General features: G+C 31.8%; 1 protein-coding gene and 1 long non-coding RNA gene across 3 annotated transcripts in view; both read left to right on the forward strand.

The window, feature by feature from the left end:
• The first annotated feature begins 558 nt into the window (after positions 1-558).
• On the forward strand, positions 559-8,518 carry LOC143067248 (uncharacterized). Of its 2 annotated transcripts, XR_012975893.1 has the most exons (4): positions 559-966; positions 1,552-1,648; positions 6,026-6,044; positions 8,361-8,518. It is a non-coding gene; the product is annotated as an uncharacterized LOC143067248 (long non-coding RNA). The 2 variants fall into 2 exon arrangements; XR_012975892.1 differs by lacking the exon at positions 559-966 and having other exon boundaries at positions 975-1,648.
• A 519-nt stretch (positions 8,519-9,037) lies between these two features.
• The window catches only part of LOC143066216 (uncharacterized), a 300,444-nt gene continuing 285,760 nt past the window's right edge, over positions 9,038-23,721 (forward strand). The window contains exons 1-7 of the mRNA XM_076239215.1: positions 9,038-9,046; positions 10,393-10,464; positions 10,835-10,969; positions 14,784-14,837; positions 15,114-15,176; positions 16,590-16,715; positions 17,296-17,409. Of these exons, the coding sequence (XP_076095330.1) occupies positions 9,038-9,046; positions 10,393-10,464; positions 10,835-10,969; positions 14,784-14,837; positions 15,114-15,176; positions 16,590-16,715; positions 17,296-17,409 (573 nt within the window). The remainder of the gene's footprint in view (positions 9,047-10,392; positions 10,465-10,834; positions 10,970-14,783; positions 14,838-15,113; positions 15,177-16,589; positions 16,716-17,295; positions 17,410-23,721) is intronic.

Genomic DNA, 23,721 nt, shown 5'->3' on the forward strand with positions numbered 1-23,721 from the left:
AAGGAATATCAAGAAAATCTCTTTAGACGCACATAACTTTTCAAGTGTTGGATTTTTTTCTCTGTTAAAATATCAGATAATATGTTGTTTATTAAATGGACATTGTAATCCAATTCGGGATTGTCAATACCCAAGAAATCTCAAAAACAAAATAATTTACAGTATCATAGCTTTGCATGTGAAATTGGGGTCATGAAAACATTATTTCATTGTTTGAAATTTTTGATACCATTGTGAATGCTGTAAATAACTCACAAGTTCAGCCAAATGTTATGTTATATAATAATCAAAACAATACTTTAAAAAAAGTATAGATCAAACAAACAAAAAAGGTGAACCTATGTACTGCGTGTTAGATTATCTCAAAGAAGTTTATTTGAGTTCGGAATATAAAGTACGATTTGGTCGAAGGTTTAATATATTTTTGTAATTATGCTTTTAATCACTAAGATATTTTATTTAGAATCGGTAATGATTTCCACCACGTTTTTTACCTATTTAAAAATGCGCAATTCAATGGCATTTAATTTACTTAGGTTGAATGCGATACAAATAAATAATATCTCCTTTTGTTATTTACATAAAGAAAAAGTTGGGGATTTCCATGACGTCAATGCAACTTTAAGAATAAAGTTACAAAAGTCAAAATAGAGTATATTGAATATAAATAAATTTCTGCAATCCAGGATTTCCCTATAATACAATTTCAAACTGAGGTTTTCTTGCATGTCATAACGGGAGATAGTTTAAAGTTTTTCAAAAACTAAGATTGTATACCATCTATATATTCCCGGAGACCAATGTCAGATTCAAGTAATGAATGTGAGATTTTGCTTGATTTTCATATGATGAAGACAACAGTTTTCAATCAGTTTAAATGTAGTCTGGAGCTGGCATGGCAGGAACTGCTAGTAGACATTTTCCCTTTTTCAATGCTCAATTGTACATTGAAGAATCTGTATGCGGGTAAAATATTGAACAAGTGGTTATAAAAACTGCAATAGTTCATTCATTACTTCGGGATTTTAATTATATTAAGTATACATATACTTGACGTAGAAAACCCTTTGAATAATTTATATGTAAAAAAGAAAATGTGGTGTGATTTCCAATTGAACAATTTTCATACAAAGGACCAAATGATACAGAAATTAGCAACTATAGGTCTCCATACGGCCTTCAACTTGATAGGGTGTACCATTTAATTTGACGTGATTTATTGATATAAGAAGCTGTGGTATGAATGTCTATGAGACAGCTCCTCATCGAAGTCACAATTTGAAAAGGAAAACCATTATAGGTTAAAGAACAGTCTTCAACACGGTGCCTTGGCTTACACGGAACAGCAAGCTATAAATGGATTATTCTTTTATATTATTAGTACTTTATTGTGTGAATTGAATGACTGTAGTGTGTAAATTTGCGTCTAAAGCTTCGTATTTATGTATGTTTCTCAAATCAGACAAATAATGTCAGAAATTAAAAAGAGATATATTAAAGACTTTTCATGTGTATTTATTTTACCATATTATCTTTCTTTCTATGTTTAAGGTCATTTTGTCAGCTTCTGTTTCACTATGAGACATATGATACGACTGCCGTTATGTACTAGACCGACTGAAATCTAGAGAAAAAATGGCGTCTTCAGGTAGTTTCACCATTCACTTCTTAAAAAAACACATAATCGGTACAAAGTTTAAAGATATACGTAAGATATCAAAATAAAAAGAGGAAGTATGGTTATCAATGAGACAGCTCTATAAAAATTCATTTTCAAGGTGCTCAACTCATTAGATCGATAGAGGGCACCTAGAAACGTTAACAAAAAACGCAAAAGACACTAATCAAATTGAGAATGGAAATGGGGAATGTGCCAAAGAGACAACAACCCGACCATAGAAAAAAACAACAGCAGAAGGTCACCAACAGGTCTTCAATGTAGCGAGAAATTCCCGCACCCGGAGGTGTCCTTCAACTGGCCCCTAAACAAATATATACTAGTTCAGTGATAATGAACGCCATATTAATTTCCAAATTGTACACAAGAAACTAAAACTAAAATATTACAAGACTAACAAAGGCCAGAGGCTCCTGACTTGGGACAGGCGCAAAAATGCGGCGGGGTTAAACATGTTTGTGAGATCTCAACCCTCCCCCTATACCTCTAGCCAATGTAGAAAAGTAAACGCATAACAATACTAAGTACAGATCTAAGAGAAACGACAGACCTATCGACCTTGAAGAAAATAACTTTTCCTTATTTAATAATTTTGAATATTGACTTTTCACGAAAGCAATATTTGTATAATAAATCATGTTTTTAAGACTAACATATACAAAAGCTAAAATCGAATATCTATTCAGTGTAAAAAAACGTTAATAACTTCAGAAAAAAACCATGCCATTGTAGAATTGCAATATCAGTAAATTAATGTCCATGTCGATAATGTGTCAATTATTCTTTTGGTTATTGTACGTATCGGATCAATTGTGGTTGTATAGTAAGTAAATTATTTATTATAGTGACATGTGTAAATATGTACAGATTATAAATATACAATATATGATAAATATTAATACACCCGGCCCAATGGACCTATAAGTCACCTCAAATGAAATTAAGTAATTTTAAAACAATATATCACGTTCTTCAAAATAACAAATTATTCATGAAATTATCTTTTTGTTGACGAAAGTTAACCTTTAATTAATTTTAAAATAAAAATATATAGATATTAAGCTATTTGTAAACAAAATTTCGTCTATTAGAATATGCCTGTACAATGTATTTGGCTAGTTTTCGAGTATGGCTAATATTTAAAAAAAATAAGTTTTTCATTAATGTTCATAGAAACAAAGGAAGTAGTTAACAAAAGTTCACCAAAAACATGTTCTCGTATATCAGAATAGAATGTACAGTCTAGTAAAAAATGAGTTTCAGTTTCTGACACGTCTGCAGTGCAAAATTTGCAAAGTCTTTCTTCTGGTCTTTCACCTATATATCGTCCTGTTTCTATCCTCAGAGGTAATATTCCACACCTGAATTGTGCTAAATGCGAGCGTTCGACTTTGGTTAAGTTTAGTTTTATATACAGTTCCTGATTAAAGGCAGATTTGAAAGTTACATAGGTACGAAGTTTTGGTACTTGTTGTATATTGTCATTCCATATGTTTGAATAAAGTTGCTGAATGTTCATTTCTACAGTTTTCAAATTAACAGCTGTTTTTGAATCAAAATAATGTTCTAGATTAAGTTTACAGAAAATGTCCTTCAATTCGCTACACCAATTGTCGGTGCAACGGTTATAGTCTGCATTAAAAGCGATCTTCGTTATGCGATCATCTTCAAACTTGACTAGTCTGTTCCAATACCTCACCATGTTTGTCCATCTTCGAAACTGGCTAGGGATCCATCCAACATCACCATGTAAGGCGAGAGTAGGCGCAAAACGGTGAACACCAAGAAAATATCGTATTGTACGGTTTTGAATATTGTCTATTGTTTGAAATTTTCGGTATCCCCAGACACTTGAGGCGTAATCTAAGATTGGAACTACACACGAGTAATACAGTTTTTCGTAGGCATTGAATCCGAAGTCTTTATTGTTGTGAATTTTAGCTATGATTGTTCCTAGTGCTCTTCCACCGCCTTTCGACAAATTTTCGACATTGGTTTTGAAATTTCCGTTATGACTGAATGTAATCCCTAAATATTTGTAATTTTCAACCTTCTCCAGTTTGTTTTTACCAATTGTAAATTCGAAATTAGTTTCTTTGGTTCTTGGTTTTCTGAAATGAATACACTTAGATTTATCTGTATTGATTAACACCCTCCAACGTTTACACCATTGGTGAAGTGTATTCAGCATACACTGAAGATCCTCAGCCGACTTTGCAACTAACGCTATATCATCCGCATACAATAATAATGATAACTTCGTTTCAAGTAAGTCTACACCAAGATTAAGGTCATTAATCTCTTGTACAAGATCGTTTATAAATATGGAGAACAATGTCGGTGATAAATTATCTCCCTGTTTCACACCAGTTTTACAGCAGAACCACGATGTTAGTTTACCGTTTATACGAACACAGGACTCAGAACTTTGGTATATACTTTTGACAGAGTTGTATAACTTCCCATCAATTTTGTTCAGCAAAAGTTTGTATAACATCATATCCCTGTCAATAAAATCAAAGCATTTCTTAAGATCGATGAATGCCACAAATACTGATTTATTATTTCTTATAACACTATTCAAAGTAAATATATGGTCTTCACACGATCTGTTTTTTCTAAACCCATTTTGTTCGTCGGCAAGAATATCATTATTATCAAGGTGACTGACGAGCCGTTGATTAATAAAAGAACTATACAATTTGCTAGTGCACGACAATAGACTTATACCTCTGTAGTTCATTGGTACTCGGAGATCTGATAACGGGTCCTTCAAGATTGGACATATGATGGCTTTTCTCCATATGGTTGGAATTATATACATATGTAAAATTCAAGTTTCTTTAAAGTCTCAAATCTATGTCACCAAACCAAAATTCTATGTCCATCGTTAAATTGATGTTCAGTCTCAAATCCGTGTCTTCCACCAAATTTGTCTATCGTTATATTATGACCCTCGCACATATCATGCTCTTTGTGTAGCCTCAAATATTTGTCCTTTATTCACATCCGTATTTTATGCTGCCATGCACTCAAATGTGTGGCCTCTTGTTTATTCGATCCTTTAAATATATCAAATCTTAATTCTACTATGCTGAAGTTATATAAAACAAAAAAAAACTCAAGAAAATAATTTGGATTGACAAAAAACCTAATGACCCGATTATAAGAAAACTTAAATCTATATAAACATGTAGCCTTAATGGTTTGTAACTCATTTGACGAACAACCTCAAATCGTTTCTGAAAAACTATGTAATGATTCAATATTCAAATATTATGAATATTTTATTTGTTGAATAATCTCACTCCTAAACTGTTTCTTTGATGTAAATGTTTGAAACATAGATATTAAGACTAATTACTGACTGAAATATAAAACGTATACATTTCTGTTTCACAATTTATTTTTATTGCAAGAAATATGTAGGCTCCTATTTCCATAATTTTTTAAGTATTGGCTGTTAATTGCAGTCACCGTCATCGATTTAACTTTAATGCAAAAGTCATTTTCTAATATGACGTGCTTCTTTCGCTTTGTGAATAAACCCATGCTCTAAATCCAATAAAATTTCTTTGAATATGCGTATATTGACTACTGCAGAATTATGAATTTTATCAAATTCGTATGCATTTAATATATTTCTTTAACCTAAAACACTTCCAAACTATTATAGACTTCACATATTGTTTCTTATTCATTTATTATGACTGTAATGTGTTGCAATTCGAAATTGATATATTTGACCTAGATACGACATGTTCAAAACTCCTCACGTTAAAAAAAACAACATTGCCAGCAGTTTGCTTGTTTACAAACAAAAAAAGAAGGTTCATGGAGGAGCATACAAATACACTCTACACTTATAAACATCGGACATAGAAATTACCTTAATTGTCCTAATCAGAATCTAAATAATTGATGTAAGCTATACTTTATTATAGTTTTAAAGTGAGTAAGCATTATATTCGTGTCATTTTATCGCGCGGGTAAAATTAATAACGATTATTATGCCTACCCATGTTACACTACAATAAAGTATAGCTTGCATTGATGTCTTGGACAGCAAAAGATCTTTCCCCGGTGACTTTTTGGCTTAATAATTTTGAGATAAACAAATATGACACGGCATAACAACGCAACATTGAACTGGAAACAGATTTGACCTGAATATGGACTTAATTCTTACATTTATACTTTAATACTACTTTGGTGACGAAACGATTATCTTTGAATGTACAAATAATGATGTTCTCTTTACATATTGTTTTATAATTTAATCAATGAACACTATTTTCTATAAATTTGTGTTTTTAAAACAACGATAATATTTTTCATTCATTTCAGATGTCAACCATGCTCAAACGTAAGTCATTCTAAATCTCTTTTCAAGGTTTAATTGAAATTAAGAATTTGTATAATTAGAAATGAATATTTAAGAAATGTCCATGCGATTCAGGAAAATAATTAAAATATCACCATTAATCACGTCGATGTGGTATGTAACAAAAGTTAATCTGTTGTGATTTTTTTTTATTATTGTTTAAACTGTTTAACTCATATTGACCTCCGTTCCTAAAATCTACGTCCAATAAAAAGTCCGGTTGAATATAGTAACCTACAATCGACTTTCAAAGGGCCGTTTGTATTATCAAAATAAACTCATCATAGATACCAGGATTAAAATTTCATATTACGCCAGACGAGCGTTTCGTCTTTTGAAGACTCATCAGTGACGCTCGAATAAATTATTTTTTTAAAAAGCCAAAAAAAGAAGAGCATTGAGGACCAAAAATTTAGAGAAAGGAGTTATAGAAAATATTGTAATGACTATTGCTGGCAAAGTTTATAAAGTGAAAAATGTAATAACCGGGTATTAAGTTGTAAATCGTCGATAAATAAGGAAGATGTTTTCGGGGCACATCATTTCAATCTTGAAGTCTGCATTGGGTCGATACCACTTCTGGTGGACGTTTCATGGGTATCACCAGCCCAGTAGTCAGCATTTCGGTGTTGTCATGAATATCAATTATATGGTCATTTTAATAAATTTCCTGTTACAAAAATTTTAATTTTTCGAAAAACTAAGGATTTTCTTATCCCAGGAATAGATTAACTTAGCCGTATTTGGTCCTCAATGCTCTTCAACTTTGTATTTGTTTGGCTTTACAACTTTTTTTATTTGAGCGTCACTGACGAGTCTTGCGCGCGTCTTGTGTATTAAATTATAATCATGGTACCTTTGATAACCAATCAAGGTATATGAATTCATCACTTACATTTCATTTTGGTTGACCATTATGAAATGTTTATTTCACAAAGTGCCATAGATTAGGATTGTAAAAAAATCTGCCATAGATTAGGAATCTGCCATAGATTTGGAACCCACTATAGATTTGAGTCCTACATATAGATTGATGATGCTCTTTCAATTAACAATACAAACTTCTCTGATAGAGTTTCATCAATATATACCCCAGAACTAGAAATTAAAGAAACAATAGACTTACACCTCGAATTTGACATACAGGCTCATCTCATTGCCCAAATTTATGACAAATGAGACGATTTTGAAATCATCAATTTTACCACCTTAGTAGCAACATATCAACTTCACGTGCATATGGGATATAAATTTTCAACTTATTCACTATTCAAGAGCATGCAGCAACAATAAAACTTTGGTAAACGTCACCAGTGTCTGAGCAGAAAGTTGATGAACCTCTGAAGTTTCTAACAAAAAGTTCATCGGAAGTACTAAGACCTTGTTGATAAATATTCCGTATAACTTCACAAATAATAAATTATGGTCTTGAAGTTCAGATTATAGGTACACTGACGTTGTTTATCATATAAATAGCGTGTTATATTTTTCTTTTATTTGTCTTTATGAATATTACTTTTTAGTTTTTTTTTTTTTTTATTCTTGTCTTTTATTGTTGATAATATGATTTTCCTGTATACCTATTTATGTTTCTTGTTACATATGACTTGCCTCTGTACTTATACATCCCGTAATTGTGCTATTTTTCTATGATATTTCTGTATTCTTGTCTTTCGTTTTTGCCTTTGTTTATTTGTCCGTGTGCCTTTTGTATTTTTTTCTTGCATGTGATGATAACACAACGTTGACAGCTGTATCCTTATTTTTGACATTTTTACCTTTTATGTTTGTTTGTTTTGTTCACTCATTATGGTCAATATATTGGAATTGTATACTACTGTCATACAATTGAGAGGTGTATCTAGCTATAAAACCAGGTTAAATCCACCATTTTTTACATATGAAACATAGTTTAAGTACGAATTATCATTTTAATTTACATTTAGTTAAACGTGGGACTAAATACGCTTTGTGCAACGGTTTTTAAAGTCTTCTTTAACTAATTGAGAATTCTAATTTTAAGTACTGTTTAACTTTAAACCACGTTTAAATTTAAAAGACCTTTGTGCAACCCAGTCCTGTACTGTTCGTTTGGTGTGTTTTTATCTTTTATTTTTGTTATTTGATTAGTGACTTTCCTTTTTGAATTATCCGCAAGGTAATTTTTTAAGTATCAATACACTAGAGCAATTTAAAAACAAAAAAAGTAAGATCAAATTTTACTGGTTATAACATTTTTCTGACTTCCTAGAACAAATATAATATAATATTTAAATGATTTTCATTTTATTTTGCAAGAATTGGCAGAAGCACAATCAGTACAGACAGTAAAGATAGTACTGGATCAGATAAATCATATACTTGCTTTGAGTCTGTTAAAGTAAAAAATCAGCTATCAAACTCAATTGAAAGTAGTGTTAAAAGTACAGACAGTCAATGTTGCAGTCAGTGTCAGGCAAGTGTTTCATTAATTATAAAATTGCTGCATTTTAAAATTTGGTTCATGTTTCCATCTTATATTTTAATAAACTGTAAGGAATGATACGCGCGTTCACTGAATGTTCCATGCCCATACCAACAAAACATTATAGCCTACATTATAAAACTTCAGTAAAACGTTGGGTTTGTTTTTGGAACCTGCTTATCAAAACTTTGTAAAAGTAGGGTGCAGTTTTTCTGCTTTATTTCTTATTTGAACGGTCTATAAATATGCAGTTTTAATAGCGATTTTGTCGAAAGATGCATCTACAGAACTACATGTAGTTATCTCTGGCACGAAATATTTCCATTTATAAATGAGGAAGTATACAGATATGGAGTTAATATTCGACATAAAAAAAATAGTTCTGTACGCAAAAAATAAAGAACAATGTTTGAAACCTCGAATCAGGCCACGTTAACTCAATGACGGCATTTCAATGCACATTTCCGTAAAAAAAACGTAAAGTCACAAAAATACCGAACTCCTGATTACAATGACTGAGGTACAAATGTATGAAATGACATTAATGGCTCACAATGCAACAACAAGTAGTTCGGTATATATTTCGCATCCAACTTAGTCATTTTTGGTTTGGACTTTACAATTACAGTGTAAAGTTTCGAAAAAGTGAAGATTTCTTAATCTCCACAGAAGTAAAATTATACAAATGCTGAACTCCGAGGAAAATTCAAAATGAAAAGTCCCTAATCAAATGGCAAAATCCAAAGCTCCAACACATCAAACGCATTTATCATTACTGTCACATTCCTGACCTGTTACATGCATTTTTTAATGTGAAAAATTATAGATTAAACCTTGTGTTATAGCTAGCTAAACATCTCACCTCTCTTTATAAAAAGTGTCACTTAAAGTTACATAGCTTGTAAAAGAAATAACTACATAGAATTTACATGATTTTCTCTTATCCCTACAGAAAAGAAAGAGTCGTTCTCCTATAAGCGAAGTATATGTATTAAATGTTTTAGAGTGACCTTCAACTTGGGCTATTTGAAAGCGTATCATTAAATACACAAAAAAAATAATTAAAGCTCCATACTAATTTAAGACGGTAGTAATTTTGTTTTATTAAGAATTTGCCATACTTATAATGAAAATCATAACACAATGGTATATTCATAGTGAGGGGAATCTTTTAAATTTCAGTCCTGGTATCTATGATGAGTTTGTTTATGCCAGCACAACATATACAAAAGTTAAAATGAAATTGTGTAAATTAAAGTATATATATGCATCTGCCTGCAATTTGAAAATTAAGACTAGGGTCATTTTTGTAGGGGTTGCTCTTCTTAGATGTAAATACAATCGGGACTACTCAGTTGGGTTATGGAGATATTTTTCTATCTCAGTCCTAATGTTAACCTAACGAAAACATTGCTCATATGTTACAATTGGCGATCCAATACAAAACGCATAAATGATAAAATATGAGTCATTTCAACTAAGAATTTATGTTCTCTGGGGTAAAAATACGTCTTATCGTTATAAGAACGACAATCCGTTAAAACAGTAGCTAATACAACTTTCGATTAATATCAAGTGGGACCCTTTATAGCTTGCTGTTCGATGTGAGCAGGGCCTACACATTGAAGGCCTTCTTTGACTTATAACGGTTTACTGCTTGTACATTGTGACTTGGATGGAGAGTTGTCTCATTGGCACACATACCACATCTTCTTATTTTTAAGATACAGTTATGGATATAGAAGGTTTTCATATTCATACGATAGTATTCTGAATCATTCATATTCTCAAATATAATATGCAACCACTGAAACATATAGATAAACTATTATAATTGTATTACAATAAACATTTGGATTTTTACAGGAAGAAAGTTGTTATAATTGTTTGACTGCTAGTCATCATAGCGGGCCGTATGAGAATTCCCTATTACCAAAAGTAAGCTTTTGTTTGCAATATATTTTGATATCAATTTAAGGTAATCTTAAAACATATTTTAACTTATTTTCATCATTTTATAATTAATTTTAAAATAAGCGAGGATGGAAAGTGCATACTATTTTCATTCAAATTTTGATTTTAATGTAAATGTGTGTTACATTTATTATTTTGAAGCCAGCGCTTTCTTAAAATTTCCAGGCAAAGTAAAAGCTTTTTATTAATCTATTTTAGAACTATTTTATTTTAAGCTATCGAATTAAATACTTTTCCTCGTTCCAAAGCCTGTTGTTAAGCTGATGTAGGTCACTTCTCAAATATTGCTATGCATTTATAAGTCGTATTTATACAAAACAACTTTGATCTATAGACTGGAGAAGAAATTAAAGCCAGTAATCGAACTAGTTTGCATAACAACACTCAGAATGAAGGAAGAGGGCTTAGTAAGGCTGGTAATGCAGATGGTGAATCGGATCAAACTATTCCAGGGGACAGTTTAAACTCGGTAAACCAGTTATTGTGTGGAATATGAAAAGCGTATACATTTATAAAGTTTGTTATGATTTACGGTTGAAGACTTGAATAATAATCTCTTATGTTATTCCTCGCGAATAACATTACTAATCTTTCGTTTTGCATTCTATCTTAGGACTTTGATCCTAAGCTTTCAAATGTTCATATTTATTTGCGTTTTACAGATAAGGGTCTAACTACTTGAAGATATTCCAAAACAATTGGTGTTAGCTTTTAATACAGTGGATATCACTTCTAGCCTCTCATTAGAACTGTCAGGATAATCTGTCAATGAACTGTTATAAACTGGTATAAAACAGTTCTACCTAGAATAGTTCTACCTAGAACAGTTCTATCCGAGAATTGTTCTTATTATAACTGTCAGAATCAGTTTTAGGTAGAACTGTCTGAAACTGTTCTGTCCAAATCAGTTCTAGTCGTAGAACTGTCAGCAGAACTGTTTAAATCAGTTTTAACCGTAGAACTGTCAGCAGAACTGTCTAAAATTGTTCTAGGTAGAACTGAACAAATCATTTCTAGATAGAACTGACCAAATCAGTTCTTGTTTAGAACTGTTCTAGCTAGAACTGTCTAAAAGGTGTCAGGATGACAGTTCTACATACTGTCCTAGAACCGTTTTCCTGACAGATTCTGACATATTTGATGAGAGGTTAGAAGTTATCTCCATTGTGTGTTACTACTGCTACTGGGCTTGAACAACCGTTGATTGACAAATTAATAAATTTTGTATACGAAACTCAAGTTCATAAAATCACATTTATACTTTTAAAACTAATTGTTCGTAAAAACAAGTGGTGTACTTATCGTATGTCTTTTTCTAGAGAAAATAACTTTGGCGCATTTTCTATTTAATCGTATCTCTCATGTAAGTTATCCCATGCCTTTCAGTCCAAGTATTTAAAACAAATATTTTGAATTATAGACTAAAAACGAAATTGAAGATAATTATTGTGAGGAAAAAGGGCACGACAATCATGGATGTGCAGATAGTGGATCGATTGACGCAATTCCAGAAGATAGTTTACACTCGGCAATTAATACTGTTGTTTACCAAATTCGATTTCTCTAGACAACTAAATTTAACGACTGATATTCAAATTTGACACTTCTGACATTTCATTAACATGCATTTATCATTTCAATTGATTTAAACTGCTATGTGTAAAATAAACAAATGTACATGTATTTACCGAAATATATTCATCTAGAAATTAATAATCTATTTGCATATTAAAAATCTTTTACACGTATTTTGTTTGTTGGGATTTACGGGGGTATTAAAAGCCTCTTATGTTATTCTCTACAAGTAATATAAGCAAAACGGTAAAGTGTACTATATGTAATAATTTATGCAACATTTTAAAACTTCTTTACCAAAAGAAATATGCCTTGTTTTGTATGGATCATTGGATTCCATGACTTCAGTAACTTAAGAGTTCAATTGATTTTAGGATTATTGCATATAATTGACTTTGTGTCAACACGATTTAGTGGTTATTGCGATGAAAATATCCACAAGGCGTGTCTCTGTCTTCAGAACACAATATAGCTGTTAATAAAATTTCTTTAATGTTCCTCGGTGCATCAAGGGAAGTGTGATGTCTAAAAATGAGTTAACATAAAAAAATACCTATGAATGGGGGTAGCAAATAAGTTCAGTGTTAGTATGATTTAGTCCCGATCATACTAATTCTTATCTAAAATATTTTGATTTTCTAATACTGTTTTTGCCTTTAATTTCAAGACAATTGGAAACGTAAGACTTTAGTGGAGATTAGTTTGTTACCCCGATTTTGTTTTTTGTCCATGGATTTATGAGTTTTCAACAGCGGTATACTACTGTTGCCTTTATTTGGCATATAATATGGGTAAAAGATGAACTAAAAAATAACATTGTTTTGTTGCAACTGGTGTAATAAGTTTAATTGATTATTTTTTGCCAGAATTCAAAAACAATATAACAAACTTCACTAAACGCGTTGGACACTAACCCCTTAACAGAAATGGCTATTAAATTAAAAAAATTATTTACAAACACAAAAATCCTACATGACTGAGATAACGGTATTGTTTTGTAAGTAAGTTAATAAGTCTAATTAAAATGCTGTTTGCCAGAAATGGGGAAAATATATAAATTTTACGAAACGCGTTGGACACCAAAAAATCACTTAAAGATTTAAAAAAAAATCCCTATTAAATTTTTGAAGCAATCTTTTCTTTGTTTGTAATTGCAAATTCTTTTTCTTTAATATTCACACTGCGACTAACATAACATCAAAGAAATTTATAATGAGACCTGATGTACACGTACCTAAGAACGAACATGTTTGTTTAAAAAGTTCTCAAAGTATTGTAAGTGGACAAATATTTTTAAAAAGTTAAACAAAGATATGCCTTATCCTCCATTTGTCACATGCATTAAGCCAACAACGATTTATAAATTACTCCAAATGAACCTTAATTTTGAGAGTCTTTATATAGAAGAAACGCACGTCAAGTATATGATTGATATTATTGGTACTAAATTATTAACGTTCCTCTCATCGTGTCTATTAAATTAATTTTAGGCATTTTCCTTTTGTGAGTATTTTAATTTCCATACATCTTGTATTATACAAAAGTAAATACATATATCCATGTCGAATTATACATTGGATTAATAGGATTTCGTGAAGTCGAAATAAATCGAAACTATACTATGATCAACAGAAAATGAGTTTAAATTAATGTTTTGAGAGTAATCATGAATATGATACAATGACAACTAGCATGTGTTAGAGGAGAAGTTTGAGATTTTTTTATTTTGTCCATTTATTGACCAGAAAGTAATATTCGAATTTAATTTTTTAAAGTGATATTTGTTTTGTGGTTTAAATATAGGATGATATATTTTGACAATTATGATGTCCCTGCGAAATCATCACTGATATGTTTTTCCTGCCGAGGAACGATGGTTCTCTCAAGCATAAAGGCTTCCTCCATCATTATCTCAATACAAACTGACCGCCAAGATACAACCAAAAATTCTGAAAGGAGCCATTAACACCAATCAAAAATCCGTTAAAGGGATATATTTGAATTAATAGAGGGACGAAAGATACCAAAGGGACAGTCAAACTCATAAATCGAAAATAAACTGACAACGCCATGGCTAAAAATGAAAAAGACAAACAGATAAACAACAGAACACACGACACAACACAGAAAAATTACCATTTACAGATATTTTGTCCAAAACAAGATATAATTCATGTCCTTACCAATTAAGATATTTCACCCACATTCATTTATTTCAATAAGCCGTCTTGAAGAAAAATAGTCATCTGCTCCTATCTAAATAATGATTAAGTGAAAGAGGTAGTTTATGCAGTTTGACATTAAAAAAAAGACGGGCATTTGATTTCAATATTCATGATAACGTTTAAAACTGATAATATAATAAACGTTTTTGGGGAATCCAAAAGTGTTTACTTGATAGACATAACATTTCATCTCATTTATTTTTTAAATGCATAGGAGCAAATAAAGGCAACAGTATTATACCGATGTTCAAAACTCATAAATCGATAGAAAAAAACAAATCCGGTTCATAAACCAAAACCGAGGGAAACGCATTAAATACATGAGAATGACGACACAACATTGAAATGTAACACACACAGAAACGAACTAAGCATTAGACAAAATTCGATGAGAGTGGCTTTATCGTTCCTTCTCATAAGCAGCCATGTATGTATTATTAGGTGTCTTTTGTACATTAAATGGTGTAAAAATTATTATTTTAGAATATACCTACATTCCGAACCCCTATTGGTGAACAGCAGTATCAACCACGAAAGGTGAGTATCGCCAGTATGTTAAAATAATTATATAAAAGAAATATTTTTTTTTTCTGTAGTTAAATTTATGAATATTTTCTCAATGTAGTAATATAGGTAAATAATCAAATGATTGACGTGAAATACAATTACAATTTTTGTATCTTTTCTAACAGTTATCTTGATATGTTTTTTTCTCAGACATCTACTTAGCATATGTCTTGATTTGTAATGTTTTGAAATATCAATCAATAAAGAACATGATAAATATATATCTTTACTTTGCTATATTAATAGACTGAATGGAAATTCCTTAGGCGAGATAGTGAAAAATGGACACCTATTCTTTATAGTCTAAGTGTAAGTACATTATATCAAATACATACATTAAGACTTTGTTGTGTTCTTAAAATCTCACTTAGCACGAAAGAGCAATGTGAGCTTTTCCAATCACTAACTTGTCGTACGTCGTCTGTCATCGTCTATCGTCCGTTGATTTTTTCAAAGATCATCTTCTCTGGGGTTAATGTGCCAAATTTAACGAACTTGGCCACAATCATCAAAAGGGTATGTGGTTTTACAAATGTGTTCAATGACCTCGCTTTGCAACCGACATGTCTACAAATATAACAAAGGGGTAAAATGTTCGTTTAGTCTTTTATTTTAAAACCCACTATACATTGAGAAAATTTTACTTGGATGGAGAGTTGTCTCATACCACATCTTCCAATATCTATGTTCAAAATGATGAGATCTACATACTGTATATGTACGCCAAAACTGTCAGTCATCTTCTTCTCGGGTTTACCATCAAATGCACATTTTATTTTTATTTTTACCTATTATCTTGAAAATTGTAAAAAGACATAAAGAGGGCAATTTTACATCAACAAGAAAAGATCTACAATTGAGTTGAAATGCTACAATCGTAATATAACTACTTATTGGAGTTATTGCCCTTTAAATATCATCTTTTGTGTTCTTTGAATAAGACTAAAAAAAACTATAAGAGATAGATTAAAGGAGGAGCGAAAGATACCAGAGGGACATTAAAATTGAAAAAGCAAAATGATCAGCATGACACGATCTTCAAATAAGTTTACAAGCCAAACCATTTCACTCCTTATTGTTGTTAAGCTATTATGTTGGAGAATAGTAGCTATACCAAGTGATTACATATTTATACCATGCTATGCTTTGTATGCTATGCCCTTTACATGTGAAAAGTGATATCAAGTAGCAACATGCATAAACAAATGTTAATGTTGATGTGGTATTGAATAAGTACAATGTAGGTATGCTGATTTGTCACTCACAAAGTCACTGAGAAATTTAGATAAGAATATCATAGTTTATACGTGAGGACTTTTCTATTGACATCAATAAAATTGAGAGTCGAAACGGGGATTTTTTAAAAGAGACAACAACCTGGTTAATAAGCAGAAAAACAGTCCAAAACAGCCAATGGGTCTTCAGCGCAGCGAGAAGATCACGTATATAAAATACTCACACTAAAAAATCAGTGTCAATTTCAAAATAAACGTCCAAACAAATTACCCATATAAGTTGCAGATACATGTACGAAATACCAGAATTAGTTGCTATGAAAACGACAAAACATATATAGGATATATAGAATGAAAACGTGGTCACAATCAGAACCTGGAATGATTCTAAAACATATCTTCCAATTCCTTTATTGTCATAACTTTTATCGTACCTTCAAAATTGGCCTTTCTCTAAAATGTGTTGAATGTTTATTTTACTTAACAGAAGGAAACTGTCATTGAACCTCCTACTGGAATAAACCTGCCTAACAACAATGAGGATATAACTTGTATTGCAGACAATAGGTTATTTCCGAATATTTATTCCTCTGGAAGAAACAGCCATTACTCGGTAATTATTTTCAAAAAAATGTTAATGATGATGTGATATTGAATAAGTACAATTACGGATGCTGATTCATCATCTTTCATTCACAAAGCCACTGAGAAATTAAGAAAACTTTTTTTAAGAATACCATAGTGCATAGGTAAGGACTTTTTTTATTGATATCAATAAAATTGAGAGGTCAAACGGGGAATGTTTTTAAGAGACAACAACCTGATGAATGAGCAGAAAACATGGGTCTTCAGCACAGCGACAAGATCACGTATATGCCATTTAAATATGGAAACACCCACACTATAAAATCAGTGACAAATTCTTTACATAAATGCAAAATCAAAATAAACGTCCAAACAAATTACCTATATAAGTTGCATTCCGTTGACAGATAAATATACGTAATACCAAAACGAGTTACTATGAAAAACACAAAATATATAAAAGGATTTATAGAATGAAAACTTAGTCGCAATCATAACCTGGAATGAATCTTAACATATCTTCCAATTTGTTTATTATCATAACTTTTATCGAACCTTCAAATTTGGCCTTTCTCTAAACTGATTTGAATGTTTATTTTACTTTCCAGACTGAAACTGTCATTGAACCTCCTACTGGAATAAACCTGCATAACAACAATGAGGATATAAGTTATATTGCAGACAATAGGTTATTTTCGAATATTGATTCCTCTGATTACTCGGTAATTATTAATATTCTAAAAGTGATCGAAAAATGCCTCAACCGGAGTCCAATAAATGTGGGGTTTCTACTTATATCTAATTCAATATCAGTCCAGGAATTGATATGACTTTCAACTTATCTTCAGATTAAGCGGAATAAGAAGTTTGCTTTATATGCATGATATTTTTTCTCGATATTGACACTGATGGACGACTGCAAACTTAAGGTAGATTCATGGTATACCGCCATCTTGGATTGTACAATCACAGTACAAAATCGGTCTAGTTATTTGCCCAACTCAGCAAATTTGGAAACAGATATACAATTTAATGGTTAGACTGTTAGTTAAGGACAACTTGTTAATTTATTGTATTATTCAAAATATTTTAACAAATAATAATTTTTTTGGTTCTAAAAATCTTTTTTTTTTCAAATGAGCCCTTTAAGGGGAGATAACTATTTTAGTACAAAATTTATACTGGGCTAATAGCGAAATTTTGTATTTTTACTTCTGGAAAGAAAACAAGTTCGATGACACCATGTTTTCTTTTTATTTTCTTAAAACATATTATGAAACCTATCTTCTCACAATTTATTTCAAAATTCATCTCATAGAAAAATTTGTATGCACTCTTATGTGTTTTTTCATGAACAAACTAACCAAATTTAGGCAATTTTCAACGACTAAAAGCATAAAAAATAGCACAGTGACCCATTCTTTTTATTATATTTAAAAAAAAAAAGCATATTAAAATCTTCATTTTGGCAAATTATTTAAAAAATCTGTCTAAAAAAACATTTACTTATGATCTACCTTAAATATATGACCAACGTGAAACCAGAAAAACTGCTCCGACTTAAATATGAGAAAGAATCATTGGCGTCGATTAGATGCGTCTGTGTCTAAACACACTTGCGACATGTTTTCACGGTATTAAATCTCAAAAGATACTATGGAACTTGTTTCATATTTTGTTTTACCGATTGTGTTCTGGTGACATTCGCATAGAGGGTGATGCAATGATAGCAGTAGCGACTTCATTACGTCATTTTATTTGTGAAAATCGGTAGCTGTCTGTTGTCTATACAAATGCTACCTTGCTTTATCCAGATTCCCAAATTGCCATAAAAATATAAATTACTTATAATGATGATTCAATAATCAACGTTTATTTGACTTTTGTCTATACAAACATTGCTTGAATTTGTATTTGTTTTTAGACTATGTATTATCCCATTTTTTCGTATTAATGTATCACAAAGTGTATCTTTTGGACAACCGTTTTACTTGATTAGTGCCTTGTTCAAACGTACATTTAATTCAATTAAATTCGAACCGGATGTGAATCGAATTCGCTAATCGCATTCACACACTCTTCTTTTTTTAATTCGAATTGATTTGAATTGGCTAATTTGCATTAGAAATAGAGTTTTGGTAATACGAATTAAAAGTTAACGTCGTTCGGACAGTTAAGCGTATTTTACGCACATTGCAATTTGAATAAGAATTTACGGTTGGACGTAAAACGTTTCGAATGCGAATTAAACTTATTCAAATTAGAATGGAATTCGAATGACGTGTGAACGCAGCATAAAAAAACTTTGCTGGTGGTTTCCTGCAGCATAAATTGTTCACGTATATCGGAAACATATTATTGTGTTAAAAACAATACAATACTGTATCAATCAATCCGGCTAGCCACGTTATTACCAGTGACCTCAACATTGTCAACAACACTTCCCTCTGAATTGTGTTATCCAAAGGTCCGAAATATCGTGAGCATAAATCTATTAATTGGAAATACAAATTCAAAATACTGATGCATTCAGTTGAGGATTATGCCAGGCAATGGGCTAAGCGCGAGAACGAAGACGTAGATACTCTTTCATAATTGATTAACGCTGTGAGGTCATTGATTCAACTCAGAAATGAGAAACAGAATGGGTTTATCAATGCCCATGCTACGTCAATCTGTAAAGACACAAATGTTACAAAACACTTGTCCTACCTCCATGACAAATATGCTAGGTCTTCCAAGTGCTCCACGAAACCTCTTTCTAAATTATTAACACCTATTTTATCAGCAAACAAAGCCGTACTCCAAAGTTATTGTGAAACTGCCTATTGCAGAGTTGGCGTGAATCAGATGAGGTTACTAAAACAATCCACAGATCCTTTAGAGTACATACATTTGTACAATCAAAGACTCTTGCAATAATATCAAAACATTTGACTTTTCTACTTTCCAAGTAGATCTGCTTACCCTTCCGGAGCACCTGAGATCACCCCTAGTTTTTGGTGGGGTTCGTGTTGTTTATTCTTTAGTTTTCTATGTTGTGTCATGTGTACTATTGTTTTTCTGTTTGTCTTTTTCATTTTTAGCCATGGCGTTGTCAGTTTGTTTTAGATTTATGAGTTTGACTGTCCCTTTGGTATCTTTCGTCCCTCTTTTACAAAAGTATTCCCCATTCCAAACTAATAGACAAATTGAAAGAGTTGGTATTGCTTCGTTTCATAATAAAAGAATGACAAATGAAGATACAAGTATCTTGTCTTAGGGGGTATAAATCCTACTTTGAAAAGGATCACACTTATTCAAACAAAAAATTCCCTGAAACTGACATTATCAAGATGCTTGATTTCTTGATTGACAACATATTTGTTACATTTGGAGGACGTGTTTTTCAACAAACTATCGGATGGGAACCAATTGTGCCCTTCTTCTTGTCGACTTGTTTCTTTATCATTACGAGTCTGACTTCATACCGAAACTTCTTAGAAAGAAAAATAAGTTAGCAATATCCTTTAACTTTACTTTCTGCTATATAGATGATATTCTCTCACTAAATAATTCAAAATTTGGTGACTATGTTGAACACATCTATCCCATCGAACTAGAGATAAAGGATACAACAGAAACAGTTAAGTCTGCCTCATTTCTTTACTTACATCTAGAAATTGACCATCAGGTTCGGTTAAAAGACAAAGCTTTACGACAAACTAGATGATTTCAGCTGCCCAATTGTGAACGTTCCATCTCTTTGTAGCAACTTTCCAGGAGCGCCTGCATACGAAGTATAATTGATACGATATTTCTGCGCTTGTATTTCCTATCTTGATTTCTTTGATACAGGGCTGATGCTCACAATGAAGCTTTTAAACCAAGAGTTCCAAATAGTGAAGATGAAATCAGTTGCTCAGTCTTTATATAGTTTTCTATGTTGTGTCTTGTGTACTATTATTTGTATGTTTGTCTTTTTAATTTTTAGCCCTGGCGTTGTCAGTTTATTTTCAATTTTTGAGTTTGACCGTTCCTCTGGTATCTTTCGGCCCTCTTTTGAAAAAGGGTTCATATTGCAACACAAATATTTTGCCTCCAATAAAAAGATAGCTGTTGTTTCCATTAAACGACAGTGCAATTATTTCTACTGAAACGTAACAAAAATAAGAGATGATTTATTGCAATCAACTGAACAAATTCAAACAATTCTTTAAACTTTAAACGGATAACGCTAAATAAACAAACCTTAACATTTTGTCATTACGGTGCTTTTGTATCTAATTATGTTTGAGTTCGCGTTTTGTTGCAGGTTGAGTGATGATCATTCGATGTTATATCTAAGTAATTAAAACTATTTTGGTTAAGGTTATGATTGTCTTTAATATATTGATTTACATCTCGCCTTCTTTTTTATTAATTATGTCACCCGATCGACAATGTCGGGTGACATATTGTTATTCCTCCGTTTCTTTGTTATTATGTCACCCGATCGACAATGTCGGGTGACATATTGCTTTTCCTCCGTTTCTTTGTTATTATGGCACCCTAAACGGAGTTTGGGTGACATATTGTTATTCTACGTTTCTTTTTGTTTTTTTTATTTTTACTTATTATTTTTCTTCCACACATTTTTGTCCAGTCTGGAACTCTCATATGAATGGACCCAAGAAGATGGTACTATACCATAATATTAACCACCAAATGAAGATTTGCTTTTTGGGGGTGGCACTTTCAAGATGGCTGCCGTTACCATGGAAACGGAACAAATGTGAAAAAATCCAGTTTTTTGTTTTGGTGAACTATTTGGATACTATTTAACTCAGAATCATTATATTTTAATACAATGTAGGTGCCCACTATATACAGGTGTTGAATGATTTTGGCACTCATTGGAACTACTATGTTGCCATGGAAACTACTCCAAAACATTCAAAAATCTCAAAATGTTCCAAACTTAATGAAACTTCTCAGTAACGATGAGCAACATTGAAAGATGTGGAATTTGGCGTTGGAATTTCCAAAATCGCTGTTGTTACCATGGAAACAATGCAAAAAGGTCAAAACTTTGAATTTTCACAGAACATTCTAGAACATCAATGTTTAATTTATTCTAGAGACATTAAATGGTATATGATTGTATATGATTATGGAGGGAAAAAATTGCAGCGGGGGTTTGACTTTGGAATATTCAAAATGGCCGCCGTTTACATGGAAACAGCAAAAATGCAAAAAACTTCAAAATGCTTCAAATTTATTGAAACTTATAACAAATGTTGTTCAGCTAATGTAGACTTGACTTTTGAGTTTGGAATTTCCAAAATGGCCGCCGTTACCATGGAAACAGCAAAAATACAAAAAACTTCATAATGCTTTAAATTTATTGAAACTTATAACAAATGTTACTCAGCTAATGTAGACTTGACTTTTGAGTTTGGAATTGCCAAAATGGCCACCGTTACCATGGCTACTGCTCACCTGGCAATAGGGGAAGGGTGCCATCCGCTATTGCTTGCAATTGCAAATCTAGTTTTTATTATTTTTCTTCCACACATTTTTGTCCAGTCTGGAACTCTAATGTGAATGGACCCAAGAAGATGGAACTATACCATAATGTTAACCACCATATGAAGATTTGCTTTTTGGGGTTGGCTCTTTCAAGATGGCTGCCGTTTCCATGGAAACGGAACAAATGTGAAAAAATCGAGTTTTTTGTTTTGGTGAACTGTTTGAATATGCTTTAACTCAGAATCATTATATTTTAATACAATATAGGTGCCCAGTATATACAGGTGTTGGATGATTTTGGTACTCATTGGAACTACTATGTTGCCATGGAAACTACACCAAAAATTTCAAAAATATCAAAATGCTCAAAACTTAATGAAACTTCACAGTAACGATGAGCAACATTGGAAGATGTGGAATTTGGCGTTGGAATTTTTAAAATATCTGTTGTTACCTTGGAAACAATGCAAAAAGGTCAAAACTTTGAATTTTCACAGAACATTCCAGAACATCAATGTTTAATTTATTCTAGAGACATTAAATGGTATATGATTATGGAGGGAAAAAATTGCAGCGGGGGTTTGACTTTGGAATATTAAAAATGGCCGCCGTTACCATGGAAACAGCAAAAATATGAAAAACTTCAAAATGCTTTAAATTTAATGAAACTTATAACAAATGTTGCCTAGCTTATGAAGACTTGACTTTTGAGTTTGGAATTTTCAAAATGGCCGCCGTTACCATGGAAACAGCAAAAATATCCAAAATTTCAAAATGCTTCAAACTTAATGAAACTTTGCAAAAATGTTACTAGACATCTGTAGATCCACTATTTGACTTTGGAATTTTCAAACTGGCTGCCGCTCACCTGGCAATGGGGGAGGGTGCCATCCGTTATTGCTAGCAATTACAAATCTAGTTATGGCACCCTCAACGGAGTTGGGGTGACATCTTGTTATTGTTCGTTTCTTTTTTTTCTTTTTATGGCACCCTCAACGGAGTTGGGGTGACGTATTGTTATTCTACGTTTCTTTTTTTTCTTATTATTTTTCTTCCACCGATTTTGTCCAGCATATTTCTCGGAATCCAATGGACCAATGTTGGTTAAACTCTACTATAATGAGGACCATCATGATAAGTTGTGCAGTGGACTTTGGCATGTGCATGATGGCTACCGTTACCATGGAAACTAAAAAAATGTAAAAATCTCCAGTTTTTGTTTTCTCGAACTGTTTGGATAGACTTGAACTTAGAATCATTATATTTTAATACAATGTAGGTGCCCACTATATACAGGTGTTGGATGATTTTGGTACTCATTGGAACTACTATGTTGCCATGGTAACTGCACCAAAAATTTCAAAAATATCAAAATGCTCAAAACTTTATGAAACTTCACAGTAACGATGAGCAACATTGGAAGATGTGGAATTTGGCGTTGGAATTTCCAAAATATCTATTTTTACCATGGAAACAATGCAAAAAGGTCAAAACTTTGAATTTTCACAGAACATTCCAGAACATCAATGTTAAATTTATTCTAG

Source organism: Mytilus galloprovincialis, chromosome 3, assembly GCF_965363235.1.
Source record: "Mytilus galloprovincialis chromosome 3, xbMytGall1.hap1.1, whole genome shotgun sequence".
NCBI lineage: Eukaryota > Metazoa > Mollusca > Bivalvia > Mytilida > Mytilidae > Mytilus > Mytilus galloprovincialis.